Below are 21,338 nucleotides of genomic sequence, written 5' to 3'. Positions count from 1 at the left end.
CTTAGAGTTTCAACATGCCTCCAAAGTTCAGCTTCATTATCAGTGTTGGGGAAGACTTCCTGAGGCACTCCTTAGTTTTGTAGAGAGCTTACTGCAGAGAAATACTGATTCCCATTTTTACCTGCTACTTCCTGATGGTAAACAGCACTAAGTTAGAACCATTTCCAATTTATATTGTTTCATGTTAGCAGGGTGGCAAAATCTTCTAAGATTCTGCAATGAAGGTCCTTTCTTTGCATTTTGTGTGTAATTAAGCTCTCTCATCAGTCTTCCCATGAGCATATTAATGAAACAGTAGAGAGGAAGATAAGGAAGATTTCATTCCTCAAACCAAGGACTTGTCATGTCTTATTACAATGAAGCCTTTGAAAATCCAGACTACCACTTCTCAGAGACACTGGAAATTGATAGGAGGTGAGTTTCTTTAATTTTGCTGTTATGACTGTGCAGGATTTATGTGCAGGATAAACATCGTCTTCGGAGTTTTCATTTGTGTAAATACTTTAATCCCTCCTTTATGCTTGCGTTTGCAGACAGAAACTTTTGGAGCTGTTATCAGGAAGGCAGCATTCAAGAGAAATGAGATGTTTGCTTTTTGCATGTTAGGTGAATTTTCCAGCTAAATGTATTTGAGGATTTATGGCATAGTGTTGTGGATAGTTTTCAGCTGCAGAGATGTTCACCGTGTGCTGTAACCTCAGATGTCCTAGTTTGCCAAGCAATCATTCCTGTTTAATGTAGAGTCCAAGATGTCTTAGAGGACAAGAGTTTTAGTCTTTCTAGTGCAGCTGATGACCAAATCAGAATTATGATGCTGGAGTTCTAACTACAAAATAACTCTCAATATCAGAGGCTGTTTTATAATGTACTCAAATTTGATGATGATAATAGCTAACAATTTATAAAGGATAGCTACTAAGGGCTTTTGGGGTGCTCAGGGTTTTCCTCTTTGTTCCCCACACAGGAGGAGCTCTCAAAAGAATCTGTTCCCTCATCAACCCACTTATGATTCTTCACTGCAAGGTTCCTATGGAGAAGAGGGCAGTGGAAGAGGACAGAATTACCCTCTGGCCACACCAGTGGCCTCCATGAGACATGGCTCTGAATACAGGGAAGGTTTACCAAGAGTTAATGTCCAGAGCAGAAGTCCATATGGAAATTCCACGGGTAGGCATCTCTCATTTGAACTGCTGATAGAAACACTACAACAAATAATGGCTTGCTCTGTCCCAAGGGAGTTCTGCAACTCTGGAAAGCTCAACTCTGTGTATCTTTGTATGTGGTGGCACTGTTTTTTTATTTTCCTAGAAGTAGTTGAGATGTGGTAGGAACAGATTCATGGCCTGTCTGTTGTATGAACATGGGCTCGTGTGGATTGCTAAGTCACTGAGTAATGGCATGGACACTGCAGTGAGGTAGAGGATGTATTGCTCTGTGTGCAGCAGAGCTGCATTGGGTCAGCAGGGCTATTCTGTGTGTGTAAATAACCCACAGCACTGTACAAACTCCTTTATAATTCTGACTCCCTTTAGCAGATAATCTTTCCTTTGAGCCTGAGCCAGAGCAGGTATACAGCCCACAGTCTGCCTTCCATCAGCTGAACCACCTCTCCAGCCACAGAAGTTCCAATGTATCAGAAGGTAAGGCATAAGGATTGTGGGGCATCAGAATACTGCGTGTCAGCTTCACCCTCCATAACATAAGACATACTTAAAAGCTTTCTGGTTCAGGTATGAAGATCTTCACATAATAAAAGGAATCATAAACCAAGGTTTAGACTGGATCTTAGGAAGAAGTTCTTCAGTATGAGGGTGGTGGGACTCTGGAATAGGCTGCCCAGGGAGGTTGTGAATGCCTTCACCATGGGAGTATTCAAGGCCAGGTTGGATGAAGCCTTGAGCAGCTGAGTCTAGTTGAGAGGCATCCCTGCCCATGCTGGGGAGGTTGGGGTAGATGCTCTCTAAGGGCCCTCCCAGACTGAGCCATTATATGATTCTATGACACTAACATCAGGGAACCATTAGATCTAAATAGCAAAAATGGCAAATAAGTCTGCACCATATTCATTAATTAATAGAGGCATAGGTCAGCTGGGGCCTTCCCCAACAGAGGGTCAAGCTCAAAAGGACAGACTGGCAAGCACAGCTCTGCCTAAGCTTCTCTGATTCATAGCCAGAAGGCAGAGGCATTTGAGGAATATAGTTACTTGTGTTTGAATAATAGGACGAAAGAACAGTTTCATTTTGACCCCTGGGAAGTTGAGTCTGCAACATATAACTTACTCAGCACAACTGAGTGTGGTTCTAAAAGAGGCCCTCTGAAGTCAGTGGAAGGAGTTTTAAAGAAAGGACTTTCCTTCTAGGAAGAAAGTCTGCAATAATCAATGTGCATGTCTAGGGAATAGCTGAAAACTTGGCTCAGTACCTCTTTTCCAGCATGTGTCTGAAAAATTGCATGTGGTCTTCAAGCATGACCAGGAATGAAGTGAGCAGGGGAGTAAATGTTTGCATGTAGGTGAGTGAGATTGAAGGGTACACTTTCAAGCTGTTGCTGTGAAGAGTAAACTTTCCTTTCTGAAGTTAATTTGTCAGGAGCATCTGAGCTTACTAAACAATGCATCTTACTTAGAGGGCTTCCTTTGGAGACGCCACCGAAGACCACCTGATGAAATCTTCATGGCTTCTTTTGAAACAGATCCAGCATGCAAAGAAGGTAGGAGATAAGTGGTTCAATATCAAATAGCATCTTGCAGAAGGCTGGTGTGGTTGACACTACTCTTGGTTTATCATCAGAATTGCATGGACAGTGTTTCTGTGGTTGCAGGAACAACTTGGGTTTGGGTTAATGCCAGTGATTAATCTTTTATAGTCTACTAGCACACTGAAGTCCCAAGATAAATGAAACAGAGTGCAGTCTGAATATGTGTTGAATTGTAGAAAGAAAACCTGAACTGTTAGAATTTGTGTCCAGCTAATGGATTGTTTTCAGCCACTGTGTCTGGATGTAGCATCAAATTCCAGCAATGAAAACAGCCTGACTGTCAGCTAACATGGGTCTGTCTACTTCAGGGTTTGTTCAAAGATTAGACACTAACATCAACTGAAATTATAGAATAAATAAAACAAAAGTTTAGCTTTCGAGTCACTAAGTAGCATCACAGAAATATAACTGTCAAATAGTGGGAAAGCAATAGGCCAGAATCTTGGAGTTTGTCAGTATTTTGGTTTGCTTTATACCAAAGCTCTTTGTATTAACATTAAGCAAGCATCAGGCAGTGGTATTTATTTTTTAACATTCAGTATTTGGCTGCTTACATCTATAGTACAGTTATACATCTTACATCTATACATCAGTTAGTGCACTGAGGCAGCTGAGGATATTCTGGAGAGTATTACTAAGTCTCAGAATTTGCATCACACTAGCAGCAGTGAAAATGGGGAATGTTGTTATATCCACTTCAGATTTTGTGTCAGAATTGCTGTATTATTATCCCCAAATTTGGATTTTTTCATGGGTTTTATGCAGAAGAAAAGTTAGTTGGAGATCTTGCAAGTATGTCCACCAGGGAAAGAATTAAAGCAATTCAGAAGATGCCAGAGACCATGAGAAAAAAGAGGGACATAAGGTAAAAGTTTATCTGTTTCATTTTACAAGCACTGTACTTTCTGCATCTAGCTATCAAGTAAAGGTGTTTGCTGTCTGCTCAGATTTGGTTTGTCACTTTGAAAGAACTAAAAGTACCTTGCAGTGCACTTTTAAAAAGTCAGCATCTTGCAAGGGAAAATAATTTAAGGATGGTTCATTGTCTTTGCTCTGGATGACAAGAATCTGTCGTGGTGATATAAACCAGAATATCAAAGACTTGATCATGAATGATGACTTGCAATTTGTTTTCAAAGGAAACTTCTATGTTGGCCATTGAAAATGGAGAAGAGACCATGTGGTCTCCATTATCCTTTTGTCTCCTCACAGAATATATCTAAATTTTGTTCCCAGAGTGAGTTAGTGGAGGGTTTAGAACATGCTGTCAGAGCTATGGTATCAGCTAACAGAAAAGGAATTAGCAGAACATCTCCATGGTTTATTAACTCTGTTCGTGTGCACGGATGGGAAACTGTATTTGCGGCAGCTTGTCTTCTGGTTTTAATTACAACACATGCTACAATATTTGTCACCCACTGCCCTGCTTTCCCACAGGAATAAAGTTCTTAAAGAAATAGCAAAAAAATCAAGGCCTGGCAGGACTCAACTCTCCTGCTGTACCCAGCCCTTGCAGGCAACAAGAGTGGTAAGTGTCAGACGCTTTTGCCAGTCACAACAGAGTAAATCCCTTCAGCTGCAGTGCTACCACTGAACAGAGGCAATGCTTTATGTTACTTACCAAAGAACCGATTAAGTGCTGCAGTATTCATCAGTAATGACCTGCATTATGGTAGCATGCAGGAGCACCAGTTAAGCATCTTGTGGTGCATACAGAGAGGGCAATCTGTTCTTACCATCAAAATGGAATAGTAAAAAACCCTGAGGCTTTGTGATGTGAATCTGAGTCCTGTCTAAGGCTGCTTTGCTGAGATCTCTCTCTCTCTTCCTTTACACTTCAGTCGTTCCGGCGATTCGGGAACAGCTTGTCAGGATATTTTCACCACCTGCGAATATTTCACAAGGCTCTGAAGATCATTGGTGCTGAGTTTGGAACAAGTGTTCTCTCCTACTTTATTTTCCTGAAGTGGCTGCTAACTTTCAACGTCTTCTCGTTCCTCATAAACTTCAGTTTCATCACAATCCCTCAGTTTATTGCAGCAGAACCAAATAACCTTACCTTCACAGGTCTGGAGCTGATCACTGGAGCTGTAAGTATGTAGCCACACATTTGTATAAGTACTGCCTGCAACAGATCCACTTTAAAGTCACACCATAGAGTAAGAAAGTTCCTGTTTTCTGTGAAGAGGTGGAGTTAGAATTTTTCTTGACTAGAAATGAAGCTGCAACAAGCCTTGACACCGAGTGAGATGAATGGAATCATTTGTCTCCCTGCACATGTTGCTGTGTTCAGCAATGTTTCAAGGCTTTCATCACTTTCAGAAAGCAGTGGTAGAGATACTAAAGAAGCCAGGCCTTCCAGAGATAGCTACAATATTCCTTAGTAGAACATTTTCCCCATGATAATTTTCCTCTAAAAATACAGTGTAGATCTCCATATCTGCTCCTGGGGATTTTGCTTACTTCCAAAGCTTTGTTTGTCCAAGGAACACACAGAGCTTTCTCCAGCAAACTGCTGAACTCAGTGGGGCCTGGAAACAGGAGGAGCTTTTAGTTGTGTGAATATCTTTATGTTCAGGGAATAAAATCCCAAGCTGTTTTTAAAGGATGAGTTTACATTGCCTTAACTGTACCAGTATTCATCAACTAAGTGATCTGAAAAGATGACTTCCTCTTTTTAATTCTCTTTTTTCTGCCTTTGCTATTAAAAATGTGTCAGTTTTATTGTTATTAAAAGATTTCTTTAGTGAATAGAATAGAATAGAATAGAATAGAATAGAATAGAATAGAATAGAATAGAATAGAATAGAATAGAATAGAATAGAATTAACCAGGTTGGAAAAGATCTTCAAGATCACCAAATCCAACCTATCACCCTGATGAAAGTCATTTACATAGCTCTAGAAGCTCTCAAAGCTATGGAATGTTTTAGCTGATGGAAGGAATGCAAAGGACCTGCTATTTAGAAATGCAGTCACACCTGTGATTTCTGAGCAGGGACTGGGACAGCTCCCACTTCATTGATTTGCCTTTAGGTGATGATACTTCTCACTACAGGCAGGTGATAGCAAACATTCTGAATTATGTCCATGTCTTTGCAGGGTTATTTTCAACAAACAGTGCTCTACTATGGCTTTTACACCAATGCTACAATCAGTAAAACAGAGAATGGTCCATTTTACAACATGCAGCTGGCCTACATTTTCACCGTTGGAATATATTTTGTCATTTGTTTTTTTATCTTGTTGCTCAGGTAAGCTAACTAAACATTCTTATTTCACTTACACTAAGGGAAACAAAACAACTACCAAAGCACCAGCATCAACAACAAAAGCCCACCCTCTCAATGGTTGGCAGCAATAGTTGCCTGAGCATGTTTCTGTAAGTCCTTATTTCCAGATCTAGGCTTAAGTAGAAGTTTCTGCTCAAAAGCTGTTCTCCAGAAGTCAAACCTTTGTAAGACAAATGGAGAATCACTGCAAAATGTTAGGGGATGTGCAGAGGAGCCCAGTTCAGCCCAATGTATATTATGATCCTCCTTTTGTAAGCCATTGCTCCTGAAATCTTCTGGTATTGATGTGGCCTTCCAGGGGTAAAGATTGTCAGCAACAGCAAGGAGAAGGAAATGCAAGAGCTGTTTCGTAGTTAAAATCTGTTTTCCACGTTGACATGCTCTAACATAGATGTGACAGCCTTGGGACAGGACAGGAAAAACTGACAAACCTCCCTTTTTGCCCTCTTCTACAGACTTTGTGTATTTCCCCATTATGCATCTCACAAACTTAATTTGCATTGCAGCATGGCAAAATCCTTCGTCAGGAACTTGACTAACCCCCAGACGTACCAAGGGAACGCTAGCAAGCTTCTCTGCGCTTGGGACTTCAACATCACTAACGAAAGGGCTGTGAAGTTGAAACAAAAGAATCTCAGCACACAGATAAAGGTACAAAACACAAGAGGTACAAAAAGATAGGAAGGCACACAGAACTAGCATGCATGAGTCCCTCTGCCAGAGGCTTATTTTCAGCAAATAAATTTGTGTATGCACATACAAGCCTCTGGCAGAGTGCCTGAAGCATACTAGTTCTGTTCCTAATGGACTTAAGTCTTCCTGAATGTTTTCTTTTGCTATGAACTCCTGGAGTTGGCTTAGCTACTTGTTTTTTTTCTCTTTAAGCTACATACAAATATTTGTATGGCTTTGTTCTCCTGAATGAGTTTCTGTGACTATTAAATATTTGGCAGAGTATTTCTTGATTTTTCCTTCCTGCTGTTTAACTATCTTGTCAACAAAAGGCAAGCTTGTGATATTCTGTATGAAATACTGTGTAACTGCCAAGATTTTTAGGGTAGGAACACAAAGTTATCCAGTAAATGTTCCCAGGGTATTACTCTGCCCGTCTTCTAGAATCATAGAATCAATAAGGTTGGAAAAGACCTCAAAGATCATCAAGTCCGAACTGTCACCCAACACCTCATGACTACTAAACCATGCACCAAGTGCCACATCCAGTCCCCTCTTGAACACCTCCAGGGATGGTGACTCCACCACCTCCCTGGGCAGCACATTCCAATGGCTAACAACTCTCTCTGTGAAGAACTTTCTCTTCAACTCAAGCCTAAACTTCCCCTGGTGCAGTTTGAGACTGTGTCCTCTTGTTCTCTTGGTGGTTGCCTGGGAGAAGAGACCAACTCCCTCCTGGCTACAACCACCCTTCGGGTAGTTGTAGAGAGCAACAAGGTCTCCCCTGAGCCTCCTCTTCTCCAGGCTAAGCAACCCCAGTTCCCTCAGGGCTTGTGCTCAAGGCCTCTCCCCAGCCTCGTTGCCCTTCTCTGGACACATTCAAGTGTCTCAATGTCCTTCTTAAATTGAAGGGCCCAGAACTGGACACAGGACTCAAGGTGTGGCCTAACCAGTGCTAAGTACAGGGGCAGAATGACTTCCCTGCTCCTGCTGGCCACACTATTCTTGATGCATGCCAGGATGCCATTGGCCTTCTTGGCCACCTGGGCACACTGCTGGCTCATGTTCAGCCAGCTGTCAACCAGTACCCCCAGGTCCCTTTGGGTTTGGCTGCTCTCCAGCCACTCCAACCCCAGCCTGTAGCGCTCCATGGGGTTGTTGTGGCCAAAGCGCAGCACCCTTCATTCCGTCTCTCAAGTAGTTACTTGGACCAAGTTTTGCTTTATGCTGTTGAGTAAGGAATTCTTCATTGGGAATTGTTTCTTTGCAGGAGGACCTCATGGATGTAAACCGAGAAGTTGTCAATTTTTCTGTACAAGAGAGATTTGTTCGTATTGTTATTCATTTTGCTTCTTGGGTTGCCTCCCTGGCAACAGCAGTAATTGCTTGTACTGGTGTTTACTTCCTCTCCATTAACAACCTAAAGGTAAGGACAGATTTTCCATTCTGGTTCTGGAGATGTGTTTCTCCATGTGGGTATCTTCTGGCAGTCTGTTAGCTGCTAGGACTGCAGGGAAGCGTAGCTGTTGGTTTTGCCACTGCAAATATAAACTCTGCCCTACCTCAAAGCTGGTTTGCAAAGGCTCTCACTACTGGGGACTGTGGCAAGAGAATAGGAACTGAGGGGTCTGAGCAAATCCCCCACCCTCACCCCAGTAGCTGCTTGCCTGAACTCATTACTAGTTTAGGGATAGTGCAGCTGGTTGCCTTGAAAGAGCAGGAAGAAGCTCCAGCAAGGTCTGTCACCCCTTTTGTCTAGGAGCTGCATTTAAGGTAGCACTTGCACCCTTGGTCCTATGTAAAGCTGGGCAAAGGGAGAGGTCACCGTGCTGCTGGACATGAGCTCATAAAACATGACAGTCATGGGGACGTGTGCCAGGTGTCTTCCCTGTGGTCACAACTTGAGGCAGCATTTTGGGTAAACTGAAGTTGTTTGGGGTTTTTTGTGTCTTGTTTTTCCTCTTTAAGCTGTTTGTGAAAGAGCACACAAATAACCTAGAGAGCCAAGCTGCCATGTTGGTGCTGCCTGTCGCTGCATCTCTCCTCAACACGTTCATCCCATTCTTCTACTCGTGGCTTGGACACCTGGAGAGATTTCAGACTCCTGGGCAGCACATATATGTCACTATTATCAGGTATGTCTGGATACCACTTCTTAGTGCTTTTTGCCTGAGGTTGTCTGTCTTGTCTTTTTGGCAATGTTGTGGCTTAGGCCCACCCAGCTGGCAACTAGACACCAGGCAGCTGCTTGCTCACTCCTAAGCCCCCTGCCCCTCAGTGTGATGGGGAGGAGAAAATAAAGCAAAAGGCTCAAGGGCTGAAGCTAGGACAGGGAGGACTCATTGACTAGTTATGATTATGGGCTGAAAACAGACTTAGCTTTGGAAAAAAAAATTAAATAACATAATATAATTTAAACAACAACTTGGATCCAGGGAAGCTTCTAGAAGCTTCTTTCAGGACCCACCCTGTAGCCCCCTCCTCTGCTACCAAAACCCAGCCACAAACAAAGCCCATACAGATAACAAGCTATGTCTAGGTGGTGTGGTGGGTAGTAGGAAGCTATGGAGAAGAGTTAGTTTTCTCCAGAAGATTCTGTACACTCTTGCCTTCATGTTTTGTTTTTCTTCTGTGAGCCTTCTGGGGTCTTACATCTCTTCATGAGGACAGGGAATGGTTTCCTTCTCAGACACACTATGACAATGGGCTTGGTTTTGCTACTAGCTTCCCTAGATGGCCCCTGGGCTGTTGGCTCCCCAGAGAAAGGAAGGGAGATAGAGAGAGGAGTGAGGAGGTCTTACTTAAAGATGCCTGGAATTAACAGTATAACCTTTGGTGCCCCTCAGACCTTCCTCCCCTGTGGAGCCCACACACCTAACCATCAACCTGTTTAGTAGAGGTTTCTGCCAAGTTTGTCATGCCCAGCTGCCCTTCTGCCAGGACAATAGAATAACAATGTACCCGAGCTCCAAGGAGAGCTCCTGTTAGCACTCAGCCATTCTTGTTGTAAGAGAAGGTAATAAAATACAACCAAGAGTCATGCTGCCATCATTCCCTCCAGTGAGCTGTCAGTGCAGTTACTGTTACATTTGCTTTCCAGAAACATTATCCTGAAAATATCAGTCGTTGGAATCCTGTGCTACTACTGGCTGACAGTTGTGGCTGCATCAGAGTCACAGGTAAAGCTTCAACAACACAAATCTTTGGCTTACACTGCCAGGTTAAGAACCACTTTGATAAGAGGCTTGCCCCCACAGACAGCAGTATCTGCAGTGTCTGGGAAAGCTGGATTTGCACCCTAACAGGTTTTTTTCATTTTAGGGGAATGAACTGTAAGAAAAAGTGAATCACCCAAGTCAGCTGGTGTGCAGCATTTGCTCAGGGAGAGGTCAAAACTGATCAGTCAGGGTGTTAGCAAGTCTGTAGCCCAAGTTTCAGGTGCCCAAGCATTTGGGAACAGTGCTAGAATCAGCTGATTTTGGACTCCTAGATACCCAGTTTTACTTTATTTTCCCTTCTGCTTAAAGTGCTGGGAAACTCTGGTTGGCCAAGACATCTATCGCCTTGTTCTGGTTGACTTCATCTTTTGTTTGCTTGGCTCTTTCTTTGGAGAGTTTTTACACAGGTGAGTACTACTTTTCCAATCTTGTTTTTAATTATTTTTCATTAACTAAAGGCATGAGCTTTTTTTCCCAGTGTGAGAAAAGAAGTTCAACTTCGGTGCCACATGGCTGTGGCACCACTGAGGCTCTCTTGGTTGCCTCTAGCAGGCATAGCCTATGTGCCTTTTGTATATGACAGCTCTTTAGGAAGAGGTCAGAGTGTTCTGTTTTCCCAATGTGTCTTTTTTGTTTTCCTCTGGAGATGGAAACACAAACAGGGAGGAAGAAGCCACATTGTACTCCCATGGATCCCTTCAATGGAGTGATAAAGGACCAAGTGTCCCAAGTGGAAAATCATGCTTTTCTGCATCTGCACAGGCACACTGCTGGCTTTTAGTAGGCACGAGGTCTTGGGTGACAGGTTGGGCTTGATGATCTTTGAGGTCTTTTCCAACCTTATTGATTCTATGATTCTATATTTCTATGATTCCCTTGCTATGTTCCCCAGTAAATTTTGGTTTTGCTCTTAATTATGCCACTTCCCAGCATGCACACAAGTTTAAACTCATGTTTTAATTAGTCTTCCTAAGGATGTAATATGACTTTCAAGTGCAGAGTTCTGAAGCATAGTAAGTGCAAAAGTGTTTTTAACTGAACTTGACTATAGCTAGGGTAGGCAAAAAGTAATTTGCTTCTGACATCTGCTGTGTGCACCTTCCTGCTGCCACACATTATTCATGACTGAAGGCAGCAGGGTTAGTAAGTGCTTGCCAGGTCCACAGAGCACTTAGGGTTCCTGGCCATATTGTGTAGGAGATGCATTGTCTGCCCTTTGCACATGATGTCAACAAGACTGCTTTACAAGGTAGGGACAGCAGTGCAAAGCCTTTGAAGACTTTCCCTCAACAGCTTCTGCCAGTGTACTTTAATCCTTCTGTTCTCGTCCTACTAAGATAGGAAACCACCTCCAGGAAAAGGTCACAGCACCAAAACTGCAGCGTCAGCCATGATGAACGCCCTCCACTAAGCTGTGCAAAAGCACCAGACCTACAGCCATGAATGATTAGAAGTATTTAATTGTATTTACTTGTACATATTCAGAGTGATGCCCCAAAAGCCCAGCCCTGAAACACTGTTGATGATACAGCTGATAAGGTGGTGCCAAGACCTATATTCAAGGCCAGATGGGATAGTTACCAAAACCTTGATTGTTCTTGCTACAACAGGCACAAAATTGATCTCCCCGGCTCAGGAAAAGATGGGATGATAAAAAAGGATTGTTGGCTCTCAGCAGGAATCCTCTGAGTATCTGCTTGCCTGTGTATGTCTCAGCTACTTGTAGCCCACATCAGTCTGAATAGGATATACTGCAGGATCTGTCAAGAGTATCCCTCCACAAGGGTCAGTGTTTTGATTGAGGCTGAAAGTTCTCGGGAGTGAAAAGCTGTTAGGGTTTTGTACTGAGGCAGTTTGCCATTGCAACTGGTTAAGCCTAAACTTTCTTTTTAACTTTTCTGTAGTTACAAGTCCTCTTTATTTTTTCCCCCTAAGTTGCATGAAAAATATCCAAGGTTTTATTTCAGCCCTGCTGTGTGTTCTGGGAATCTGCTTTTGCCAAATTCAGTTTTGATGTGCCTTCAAGTCAGCGAGCTGTGGCTGCTGTGCATGACATGTTCAATGCAGCCCCTGAACAATTTGCCACTGGTGCTTGCATTCAAAAGATCATTTGCAGAGACTTCTAAGAGGGGTTTTATTTAGGTAGCATTTAGCCAATGCTGTTGTGCTGTGGTTTTTTTCTCCCCCAGGATTATCGGAACTGCAGTCTGTGAGAGCCTGGGGCGGCCAGAATTTGATATCGGACGAAATGTTTTAGATTTGATCTATGCACAGACTTTGACCTGGTAAGCCTCACATTTGAAGCCCAAACTTTATTTGCACCTAGAAATACCATGGAACATTCTTACTCTGACTTTTCTGAATGGCAGAAAAGAGGAGAGTAAGAGCCAGAGAGAGACAATTTGCTAAGTACCTCTGTAAGGATTGTGACTTGCCACTTCCCTTTGTAATTATTAAGACAATGACTTTAATCAGTCATTTACCCTGCGGCCATCTGCTCTGGGAGAAACCTGTAAAAGGAACATCCTAGAGTCTTGTTTGCTTCCCCACTGCAAGAATAGAATAGAATAGAATAGAATAGAATAGACCAGACCAGGTTGGAAGAGACCTTCAAGATCATCGCGTCCGACCTATCAGCCAATCCAACTCACCTAAACAACTAAATCATGGCACCAAGCACCCCATCAAGTCTCCTCCTGAACACCTCCAATGATGGTGACTCCACCACCTCCCCAGGCAGCCCATTCCAATGGGCAATCACTCTCTCTGTATAGAACTTCTTCCTAACATCCAGCCTAAACCTCTCCTGGCACAGCCTGAGATTGTGTCCTCTTGTTCTGGTGCTGGCTGCCTGGGAGAAGAGACCAACCTCCGCCTGTCTACAACCTCCCTTCAGGTAGTTGTAGAGAGCAATAAGGTCAACCCGAGTCTCCTCTTCTCCAGGCTAAGCAATCCCAGCTCCCTCAGCCTCTCCTCATAGGGCTTGTGTTCCAAACCACTCACCAACTTCATTGCCCTTCTCTGGACACGCTCCAGCAAGTCAACATCCTTCCTAAACTGAGTGGCCCAGATGTTCCTGTTGACACAGCCTCAGCATTAAACCCTAGGAAAGATGCCTTATTTCTAAGAATGTGTTAGCAGCTGTAAGGGAGTTTTGCAGATGTGTAGGTAGCTTTGTATGCTTGTATACCTTTAATGGTTGACTTTCAGTTCCAGAATGGGTGTTAATAGAATTGCATTTCCAAATGGCCAGCCACTAACTGTGTATGGAGTTACTGTGCCATCTGTGTGATGAATAGTGAAGGCTAAACTTTTATAAACCCTTTCTTGCAGGATCGGTATCCTCTTCTCACCTCTGCTGCCTGCCATTCAGATGATAGCATTTTCTATAGTATTTTATGTCAAAAAGGTAACAAGCTTTACATGAGTTCATCATAAACTTACACCATTTGAATTCTGGGCCAGATTGGTTGCATTATGGTGCTGGTTTTGTCTGGAGGCCGTGGGGAAGTGGTTTGGTTAACTGGGTTTTGGGGAGGGTTGCTTTAAGGGAGTGCAATTTATGTGCTCTCCCTTGAATCACACATCTGTGAAACCTGAGATAGGAAAAGTGTGGAGGAGTTACAGAAGGGCTTAAGAGCAGCTCTGGAGAGGTAGGGACAATACAGTGGTAAAATGATTGGTGTACAAGTGTGTATGTCAATAGAGACACTAAGCCTGGGGCTGTGGCTTTGGCTTCCCACATACTCAGCAACAACACATCCCTTCCAAGTTATCTGAGTGTAAGCAGGGTGATTCAGCTAAAGATCATGCTGGAAATGTCTTCTTCTCAGCATTCTTTGTAGTATGACTAGATGATAGATTCATTTTTGGGTCACTGAACAGTCTGTGTGTAGTATTGAATGTAGAAGAACAGAGCTGTAGCTCTGAACAGTGGGTTTGTGTGTGCTACAAAAGCAAACTCTGCCCAACAAGGTCCTGAAGAGCCCATCAGAACCTCATTTTGCCTCTTGCTATTTAAAGATTATGTTCCTGAAGTTTTCTAAAATAACAATGTATCAATCAAGCTCAGGTGAAAAGGTGCTGAAAACATTTGAGAGATGCTGTTCCGGCAATTGCTATCAGCATTTTCTGTGGGATCGACTTAAACCGAGCTGAAGCGGCAGGTAGCACAACTCCCATGAGTCAGTGTATCTCCATCTCTTGAAAGGTCAGCCTCATGATGAATTGCCAACCCCCTCGAAAAGTCTGGAGAACTGCTCAAATGACAACATCCTTCATGTTCCTGCTGTTTTTCCCTTCCTTCCTCGGAGTGCTGTCTGTCATTGGAGTCACTGTCTGGAGGTAGGGAAGGTGACTGGCATTCGAGCCTATGTTGTGTTGTGTGATCTGGTACCAGGCAGAGGAATCTGCCTTTGCCTATGGGAAAAGCTCCAGTAATTGCTAATGGAAGGTTTCAGCTGTCCATGAGATGTTCTGAAAATACATGCTCAGTGAGCTTGCAAGAATGTGGTCAATGCAGTAATTTGTCCCATAGGAATGGGAGAGGAGAAACAGTTACCTTGAGGTTTTGGACTCCTATTTAAAGGTCTCAGCAAACTTGACCTTTCCTCTTCATGAGGAATTTCTGCTGTCCAGCGTAGTTCCTGCAGTTTTAGTTATGTTAAAGGCAGTGGAGAAACACATGGGAAAACTCAACTGAGGCCAACTTCTGGATTATTTACAAACATCAGAGATGCTTTGTGCAGGGGGTGCTGACCTCTGCAGTGATGCATTTTGATTGGTACCTCTATTTGAAAGCTGCTTTGCTCATGGGCATGTCGCTTTGGTCAGAGTAATGAAGGCAGAGTGGACACCCCTGCTCATCTGCTTGGCAGTTCTCAGACTCACTATTTTAATATTCAGTAATACTCAGGTGGCTTACACAGGTCTGGAGCAGTTCCATTTCAAAGCAAACAACAGTTTTCTATTTCCGTCTACCTGAAAATATTATTTCTCGTCATGAGCTGCCTCACTTCACCACATCCTGTTGTTACAATGTGTGCTGAGGTCCTCGAAGGCAGGGTGAAATGATGGCTCCCCCTCTGGTGAACCTTTGAAAACCAGGATTTTCCATTTGCTGTTGCTTGCACTGCAGTGCTTGACTTGTTACATTTAGGTCCGGATTGTGTTTACAGGGCATGGTAGGGAGGTCTCTGTCTCTTACTGCACTGTCTGGGGTGGGCATTTTAATGGCTGGAGGATGACCCTAATTGAAAATGAAACATAGATCATGGAAGCTCCCTGAGGGTCCAAAGAGAGCAAACCAATGAGCAAATGTACAAATGCACAATATTAACTAAATCACTGGTTGATACATGAAGCTTTATGTAGCTGGTTTGTCACACTTTCAGGTTAAAACCTTCAGAAAAATGTGGTCCTTTCAGAGGTTTGTCTTCTATGTATGCTGCAGTCTCTGAGTGGATAAAAATACTGGAAAGCTTCACTGACTCAAAATGGGTAGCATGGATCTACTATAACTTAATTACAAGTGAGCTGTTCTTCTTCATCCTCTCCACGATTGCCTTGTAAGTAGCTGCTAATGAAAAGCCCTGGAAGAGCACCTGAAGCAGAACAAACTGGCTAGGACATAGCCATTCTGCATTAAAAAAATATGAATATATTGGAAATTGGTGTATTTGAAGTACACAAATACACTAGCTTCTGCCTGGGCTCCAGGTCATATTAGCAGGGGCACACGTAGCTTTAGGAACACCAGCAAAAGAGAGCATGGAGAATAGTTGGGGTGGGAAAGGTGAGGGGGGTGGAGTTTATTCTTTTCCTCTCCAGAGATGGATAAATCAGTAGGGAAAGAGCAAGCTTTCTTCTCAAGCACAGGCAGTACAAGCTTTCTCAAGCACAGACAGTAGAAACCAGATGTGCACTAGCACCTGAGCAATGTTAAAGGGAACAGTTTGGCTGGTGGTTACTCTGACATCAGTGGAGTCACTGGAGAAGGTGATACCACATCAAGAACAGCTGAATTACCACAGGGACACTCTGGTGGAAGGGCATGGCAGTGCACAAGCAGCGTGTTAAAGTGAGCATACAGTATGGGGAGATGCTAACAAGCAGGCTGCTTCCAGCTAATGTCAGACCAATTCCTACATTGTTGTCTGGCTGAAGGACATCATTTTGCCCAAACCATGCACGTTCAGCTATGCCTGCTGGCAGGGTGTGATGTGGTGGCTGTACCACTTGCTCTTTCTAGCAATTGCTACCAGCATGCACACACCTAGGAGCCCGAACAAAGCAGGGTCCCATGCTTTCTAGTGGAACCAGGACTGGCCAGGGAGCTCCAAGTGTTCAGTGTTGTGATTCCAGGTCCAGGCATGTGTCTAAGCAAATGACACAGAGCTGGCTAAGAACATTAGGTTGCTGTTTGCTGTCTGAACACACCTTGTATTGCTGACTTACTGTTACTGTAGCTCTCATCCCCAACAGAAGCCAATCAGTCTTTGGGTCTTTTCCAAGAGAATGCCTTAAGCAATTCCATGTGTTTGGCATTCCTTGAGCAATTGTATACATATACTTTTTTATGTCTGTGTGTTTAGAGATATCTGTGTATATATCTTTTAATGGGTAACATAAACAAGATGGCTTTCTGTTTAGGCAATGACTAAGAGGCAGTGCTCCTGAGTATGAATGCTCATATGTTACACTTTTTATTGCTGTGATTTAGAATTATTACTTATGTTTACTGGCAAATCATAGAAGGAAGAAAGACCATGACCAAACTCCTCAAGAAGCAAATTCATAATGTAAGTTTGACTTTCAGCCTTCTATTCTTTTTTCCTACAATCTGTCTTCCTTGTTGATTGTCTCATCCTGCTATTGTGGAACTGTAATCTGCTTTTGCCATGATGGTTCAAGGGAGGGTGGGAGCCTTCATGGAATCATAGAATCAATAAGGTTGGAAAAGACCTCAAAGATCATCAAGTCCAACCTGTCACCCAAGACCTCATGACTACTAATCCATGGCACCAAGTGCCATGTCCAGTCCCCTCTTGAACACCTCCAGGGATGGTGACTCCACCACCTCCCTGGGCAGCCCATTCCAATGGCTAACAGCTCTCTCTGTGAAGAACTTTCTCTTCACCTCGATCCTAAACTTCCCCTGGTGCAGTTTGAGACTGTGCCCTCTTGTTCTGGTGCTGGTTGCCTGGGAAAAGACACCAACCCCTTCCTGGCTACAACGACCTTTCAGGTAGTTGTAGAAAGCAATAAGGTCTCCCCTGAGCCTCCTCTTCTCCAGGCTAAACAATCCCAGCTCCCTCAGCCTCTCCTCACAGGGCTGTGCTCAAGGCCTCTCTCCAGCCTCGCTGCCCTTCTCTGGACACGTTCAAGAGTCTCAATGTCCTTCTTAAATTGAGGGGCCCAGAACTGGACACAGGACTAAAGGTGTGGCCTAACCAGTGCTGAGTACAGGGGCACAATGACTTCGCTGCTCTTGCTGGCCACACTATTCTTGATGCAGGCCAGGATGCTGTTGGCCTGGGCCACCTGGGCACACTGCTGGCTCATGCTTCCCCCATGTGAATAAGGGAAACTTGACTCACCAATAGAACTGTTGCAAAATAATTTTACCTTCAAACTGCACTGCTGCAGCTCCCTCTGCAGACAAATGGTTTAAAAGGCATTTAAATGATTTTCCTGGCTAATGGTTACTCACAGGCCTTGAGCCTCTGAAGATTAATGAGTGAATTTCAGCTAATGAGCCGATGTGTCTTGGCCATAGGAAGGAAAAGATAAAATGTTTTTGCTCCGAAAACTACGAGCACTGCAGAGGGCAAACCAAAACCCCTTGGTGACAAGAAGACAAGACCAGCAGGTCAGTTTGATAGTTCAGATGCTGCTGTTTCAATTGTGTGCTTGGTACAATTCCATGGGGTTCCTTTAGCCTTGCAAGCAGGCTGCCATTTTGGGATCTGTCTGTATTTAAAATTTCATCTAAGTTAACTCCAGACAGCAAAAGGATACTGTGGAAATTCCCTATTCACTCCAGACTGGAATTTAGCTTTGGAAGGGCATAGAATAGTTGTTACCCTCACTAGACATCATTTATGATTATAAATTGCAAGAAAACATCCCTAACCTGTGAGTGAAATGGTGGTCACTAAAGGATTTGGCCACACTTTAACCTTGCCTAGACTAAGCAGGAGGCAGCCTTCCTTCTGTGGATCTGGATTTCCTTAGAGATTTATGAATCCCCCACAAAATCCTCTCAGCTGAGGCAAAACTGAATGCTTTGACCCAACCCCTTTATAAATCCTATACAACATCAAGGTAACCATCTAACATTGGGGAGGGTTTGATAGCCTATAAAATGTGGATATTCTTGTGGTCAATTAAGATCAGAGTTCAAAAGGAAATGCCAGAATAATCTCCTTGTAGATACAGTAGAAGAGCCACCTCCTTAAGCTAGTTGCCTTGGGTGTGAGTAGCACTGAACATCCTGGAAGGCAGAATGCAGTACTGCTAATGCCAAACACTTTGTCTTTCAGAGAAACTCTTCATATGACCTGTCCAGGCAACCTGCCCAGAGAATGACAGACTACCCAGAAAGGGCATTTGACAGAAGTCAGAATACATCTTATGAGGTAAGAGGGTCAAAAGGCGGCAGTCTGTGCTAGATTTCCCTGTATAGAACTGGGGCATGATATAGACAATGGGAGGCTGTTGTACAAAGAGGTCACCCTGTATGTATAGAAATCATTTTAAGGATTCATTTGAGCAGGTAAAAAATGCAATCAGAACAGCTGTTGGGATACTCTTACAGACCTGCTTGTAATCTGGAGAGTAGGGTCTTGTTACAGGTACCTTGTTACTGGGATCTTTTTAAATCCAAGAGAACAGTCACATGAGGGAAACATCAACCTAAATCTACTTGTGAATTTTGTTTGCAGTATCCCTATCCTGCTGGGATCTGGAGGGGGTCTGACTTCCCACCAGGTAAGCAACAAATGCTAAAGGGAGAAAGCAGCTCTTAGGGGCTCAGCTCGGTCAAAATGTTTGCTGCAGTACAGACACAGCCTGTACCAGCTGGGTGTAAGAGACAGAGTTGTAGCATCTTGTGTAAAGAGAAAACAAAAGCTTGGATTTTGGGGGCAAACATTTTCTCTAGGATGTGCTCATTGGCAGCTTGCTGGTGATAATCTGTGGCGGCTTCTGAAGCAGATCACAAACCTCTGTATAGCAGAGTTGAGTTTCTGTGGGTAAATGGAGCCATTTTGCCTTATGGGAGCAGCCATAGGCAAGGACATTACATTGCAGATGTACTTCACATCTTGGTGTCTCAGAACAGTCAAGGATGTGGAGCCCCTAGGACATTGCTTGTCTGCAACAACAACAAAAAAAGCTATGGAAACTTGCATGGAAGCTCAAACTGCTCCTGGCTTACACAGATGTGTAACCACTCCAAAGGCTGGACAGATGAGAGACACTGCAGGGGGTGTTTCAGTGGGGGTGGTTGTTATGCAGACACCAGCACAGCTAACATTACTTCCTCTGTGAAACACAGATTCGGAGGCATCCCAGCCCAGCAGCAGGCCAGGCATGTCTGAGGCCCTGGTGCTTGCTCTGCAGGCTCGAGAAGCAGCTCAGTGGGAAGACGAAGATGACAACAAATATTTTTGACTGTGAGCAGGCAGAAACAGTCATCAGTGTTAAGTCCCTGACTGGTGTTCTGCAGAAAGCAATACACCTTTCCACTAAGAACTGAAAGAACCTTTCAGATGGTTTTTTAAAGTCCCTAAATGGAAGAGCAGATTGCAGACTGCATCCTGACTGCAGTTGATGATGATGGAGAATACCCTGCCTGTTTGGGTTGTTTCTGAAGCAGTGATATTCTGGGGACAGGCAGTCTTCCCCCAGGACTGGCTGTTACCTCCATTCAAGGGTCCCTTCACAGCTGGTCACTTGTTTTTGACTAAATACAAGAAAACCTGTGCCTGAGTGTAGTTAAAAGCTTCAGTCTAAAAAGATTTTCATATCAGTCCCATTGTTCAAACTGCTTTTACCTGACCTAAGCCAAAAGCAAGTAATTAGTCAAATAAAACCAGAAAGAAAGAAAAGGGCAATTGTTTCTAATGACTGAGACACTGTCATGGCTGCAAAGGAACTTGTGTGAGCCAGGCTCAGCTTCTGTTTCATTTTCACTTTTCTGAGGCATTGTTTTTTTAATTACAGTCACTCAGAAGCAGATTTGATGTTAAATTACCAGAGCTATCAAAATTCTCATCTGTGTAAAGCCACAAAGCTCACACATCTTTTCCCCTAGAGGATAGACTGCAAGTGACACAGTTGAGATTTTATCATGTAGGAGACACTAGCTTCAGCTTCTTTTTATTCAGAGCCACAACTTTGCTACAACAATATATATTTTTTTAGCCCATTTTCTACTACTGCCTGCTTTGTTCCCCCTTCATTGCCTCAGACATAAAAACACACTAGGGAAAAGGCACATCTACTCCTCATGCTCATAACTGAGCGTGAGCCACCAAAGTACTGGGAAAAGGGCAAACTTTACACCCAGTGTGAGGCCAGAGATTCCATTTTACCAGCCTTTCCTACAGGTACAGCTGTGCTGCCTGAGTGTGAGCCTAGTGCTTGCACCACGTGCAATGACTCAACAATGCTGGCAACTTGAGCAGCAACAACAAACAGAACTTGGAGCAAGGGTCACTTGCTGTGAAGGGCCATTTTGCTCTTCTCATGGCTGCTCTGGGAGTGCCTGTTGAACACTGCAGTAAAGGCAGAGATTATAGCACTCGTGGTTGAGGGCATAAGGTGTACAGGCTGTGTGCCAGAAGACTGATATTGTTGGTTCTGCAGTGCAGGAGCAATTTTCTGTCCTCCCTGGGTTCTTTCAAACAGGCTGGAAAACAAGAACAAGCTTTATTCATTCATTCTCATAGTCTTCACGTTGAATGTGGAAAGATGACTTTGTTTTTGCTGCCAGGATGCAGCACAGCCACCTTTCTATGCTGTAGGAGGGACATGCACTCAGCTCTGGTTTTGCACCATTATTTTCAGGTTCTGTTCTGAGAACAGTAATGTACATGCTTTTAAGATGCTATAAATCAACCTCACATTATCATACAGTCACACAACAGACCATTTAAATTAGCAAAATCAAGGCATGATTTTCCATCCTGTCACCAAAAAATACTGACATAATTAATAACCAATAATTAATAACCAAGATTTACACAAAACAAAGGAGTAGTCTGAGAATTCTAAAGCAAGCTGTGCATACAGGGTATTGCCCAGCCAGCTGTTCAGGTCTCATCCTGTTACAGCACCATCTCAAATTGTGAATGGCTGCACCTTGGCTTTGTCCAGCACTGTGACAGGGG

General features: G+C 43.6%; 1 protein-coding gene across 1 annotated transcript; it reads left to right on the top strand.

The window, feature by feature from the left end:
• The first annotated feature begins 335 nt into the window (after positions 1 to 335).
• On the top strand, positions 336 to 19,924 carry TMC5 (transmembrane channel like 5). Its single transcript, XM_054161327.1, has 22 exons — positions 336 to 414; positions 965 to 1,167; positions 1,536 to 1,640; positions 2,629 to 2,712; positions 3,526 to 3,625; positions 4,198 to 4,288; positions 4,602 to 4,850; positions 5,862 to 6,013; positions 6,559 to 6,703; positions 7,995 to 8,150; positions 8,693 to 8,859; positions 9,825 to 9,903; positions 10,252 to 10,349; positions 12,132 to 12,227; positions 13,276 to 13,351; positions 14,153 to 14,286; positions 15,336 to 15,509; positions 16,664 to 16,742; positions 17,720 to 17,812; positions 18,486 to 18,581; positions 18,888 to 18,933; positions 19,502 to 19,924. Exons 1-22 carry the CDS (start codon positions 344 to 346, stop codon positions 19,615 to 19,617), a joined length of 2,610 nt encoding a protein of 869 aa, XP_054017302.1. The 5' UTR covers positions 336 to 343; the 3' UTR covers positions 19,618 to 19,924.
• The last annotated feature ends 1,414 nt before the right edge of the window (positions 19,925 to 21,338 follow it).

The sequence above is a fragment of the Dryobates pubescens genome, chromosome 4, assembly GCF_014839835.1.
Source record: "Dryobates pubescens isolate bDryPub1 chromosome 4, bDryPub1.pri, whole genome shotgun sequence".
Lineage (NCBI taxonomy): Eukaryota > Metazoa > Chordata > Aves > Piciformes > Picidae > Dryobates > Dryobates pubescens.
This window is presented reverse-complemented; position numbering and strand designations above follow the sequence as displayed.

Excerpts from the sequence above, each read along its gene's own strand:
- TMC5 (XM_054161327.1), top strand. The coding sequence starts at position 344 with ATGTCTTATTACAATGAAGCCTTTGAAAATCCAGACTACCACTTCTCA. Across the intron at positions 4,851-5,861 it reads TGGAGCTGATCACTGGAGCT|GGTTATTTTCAACAAACAGT; the intron begins GTAAGTATGTAG and ends ATGTCTTTGCAG. Across the intron at positions 18,934-19,501 it reads GGGGTCTGACTTCCCACCAG|ATTCGGAGGCATCCCAGCCC; the intron begins GTAAGCAACAAA and ends TGTGAAACACAG.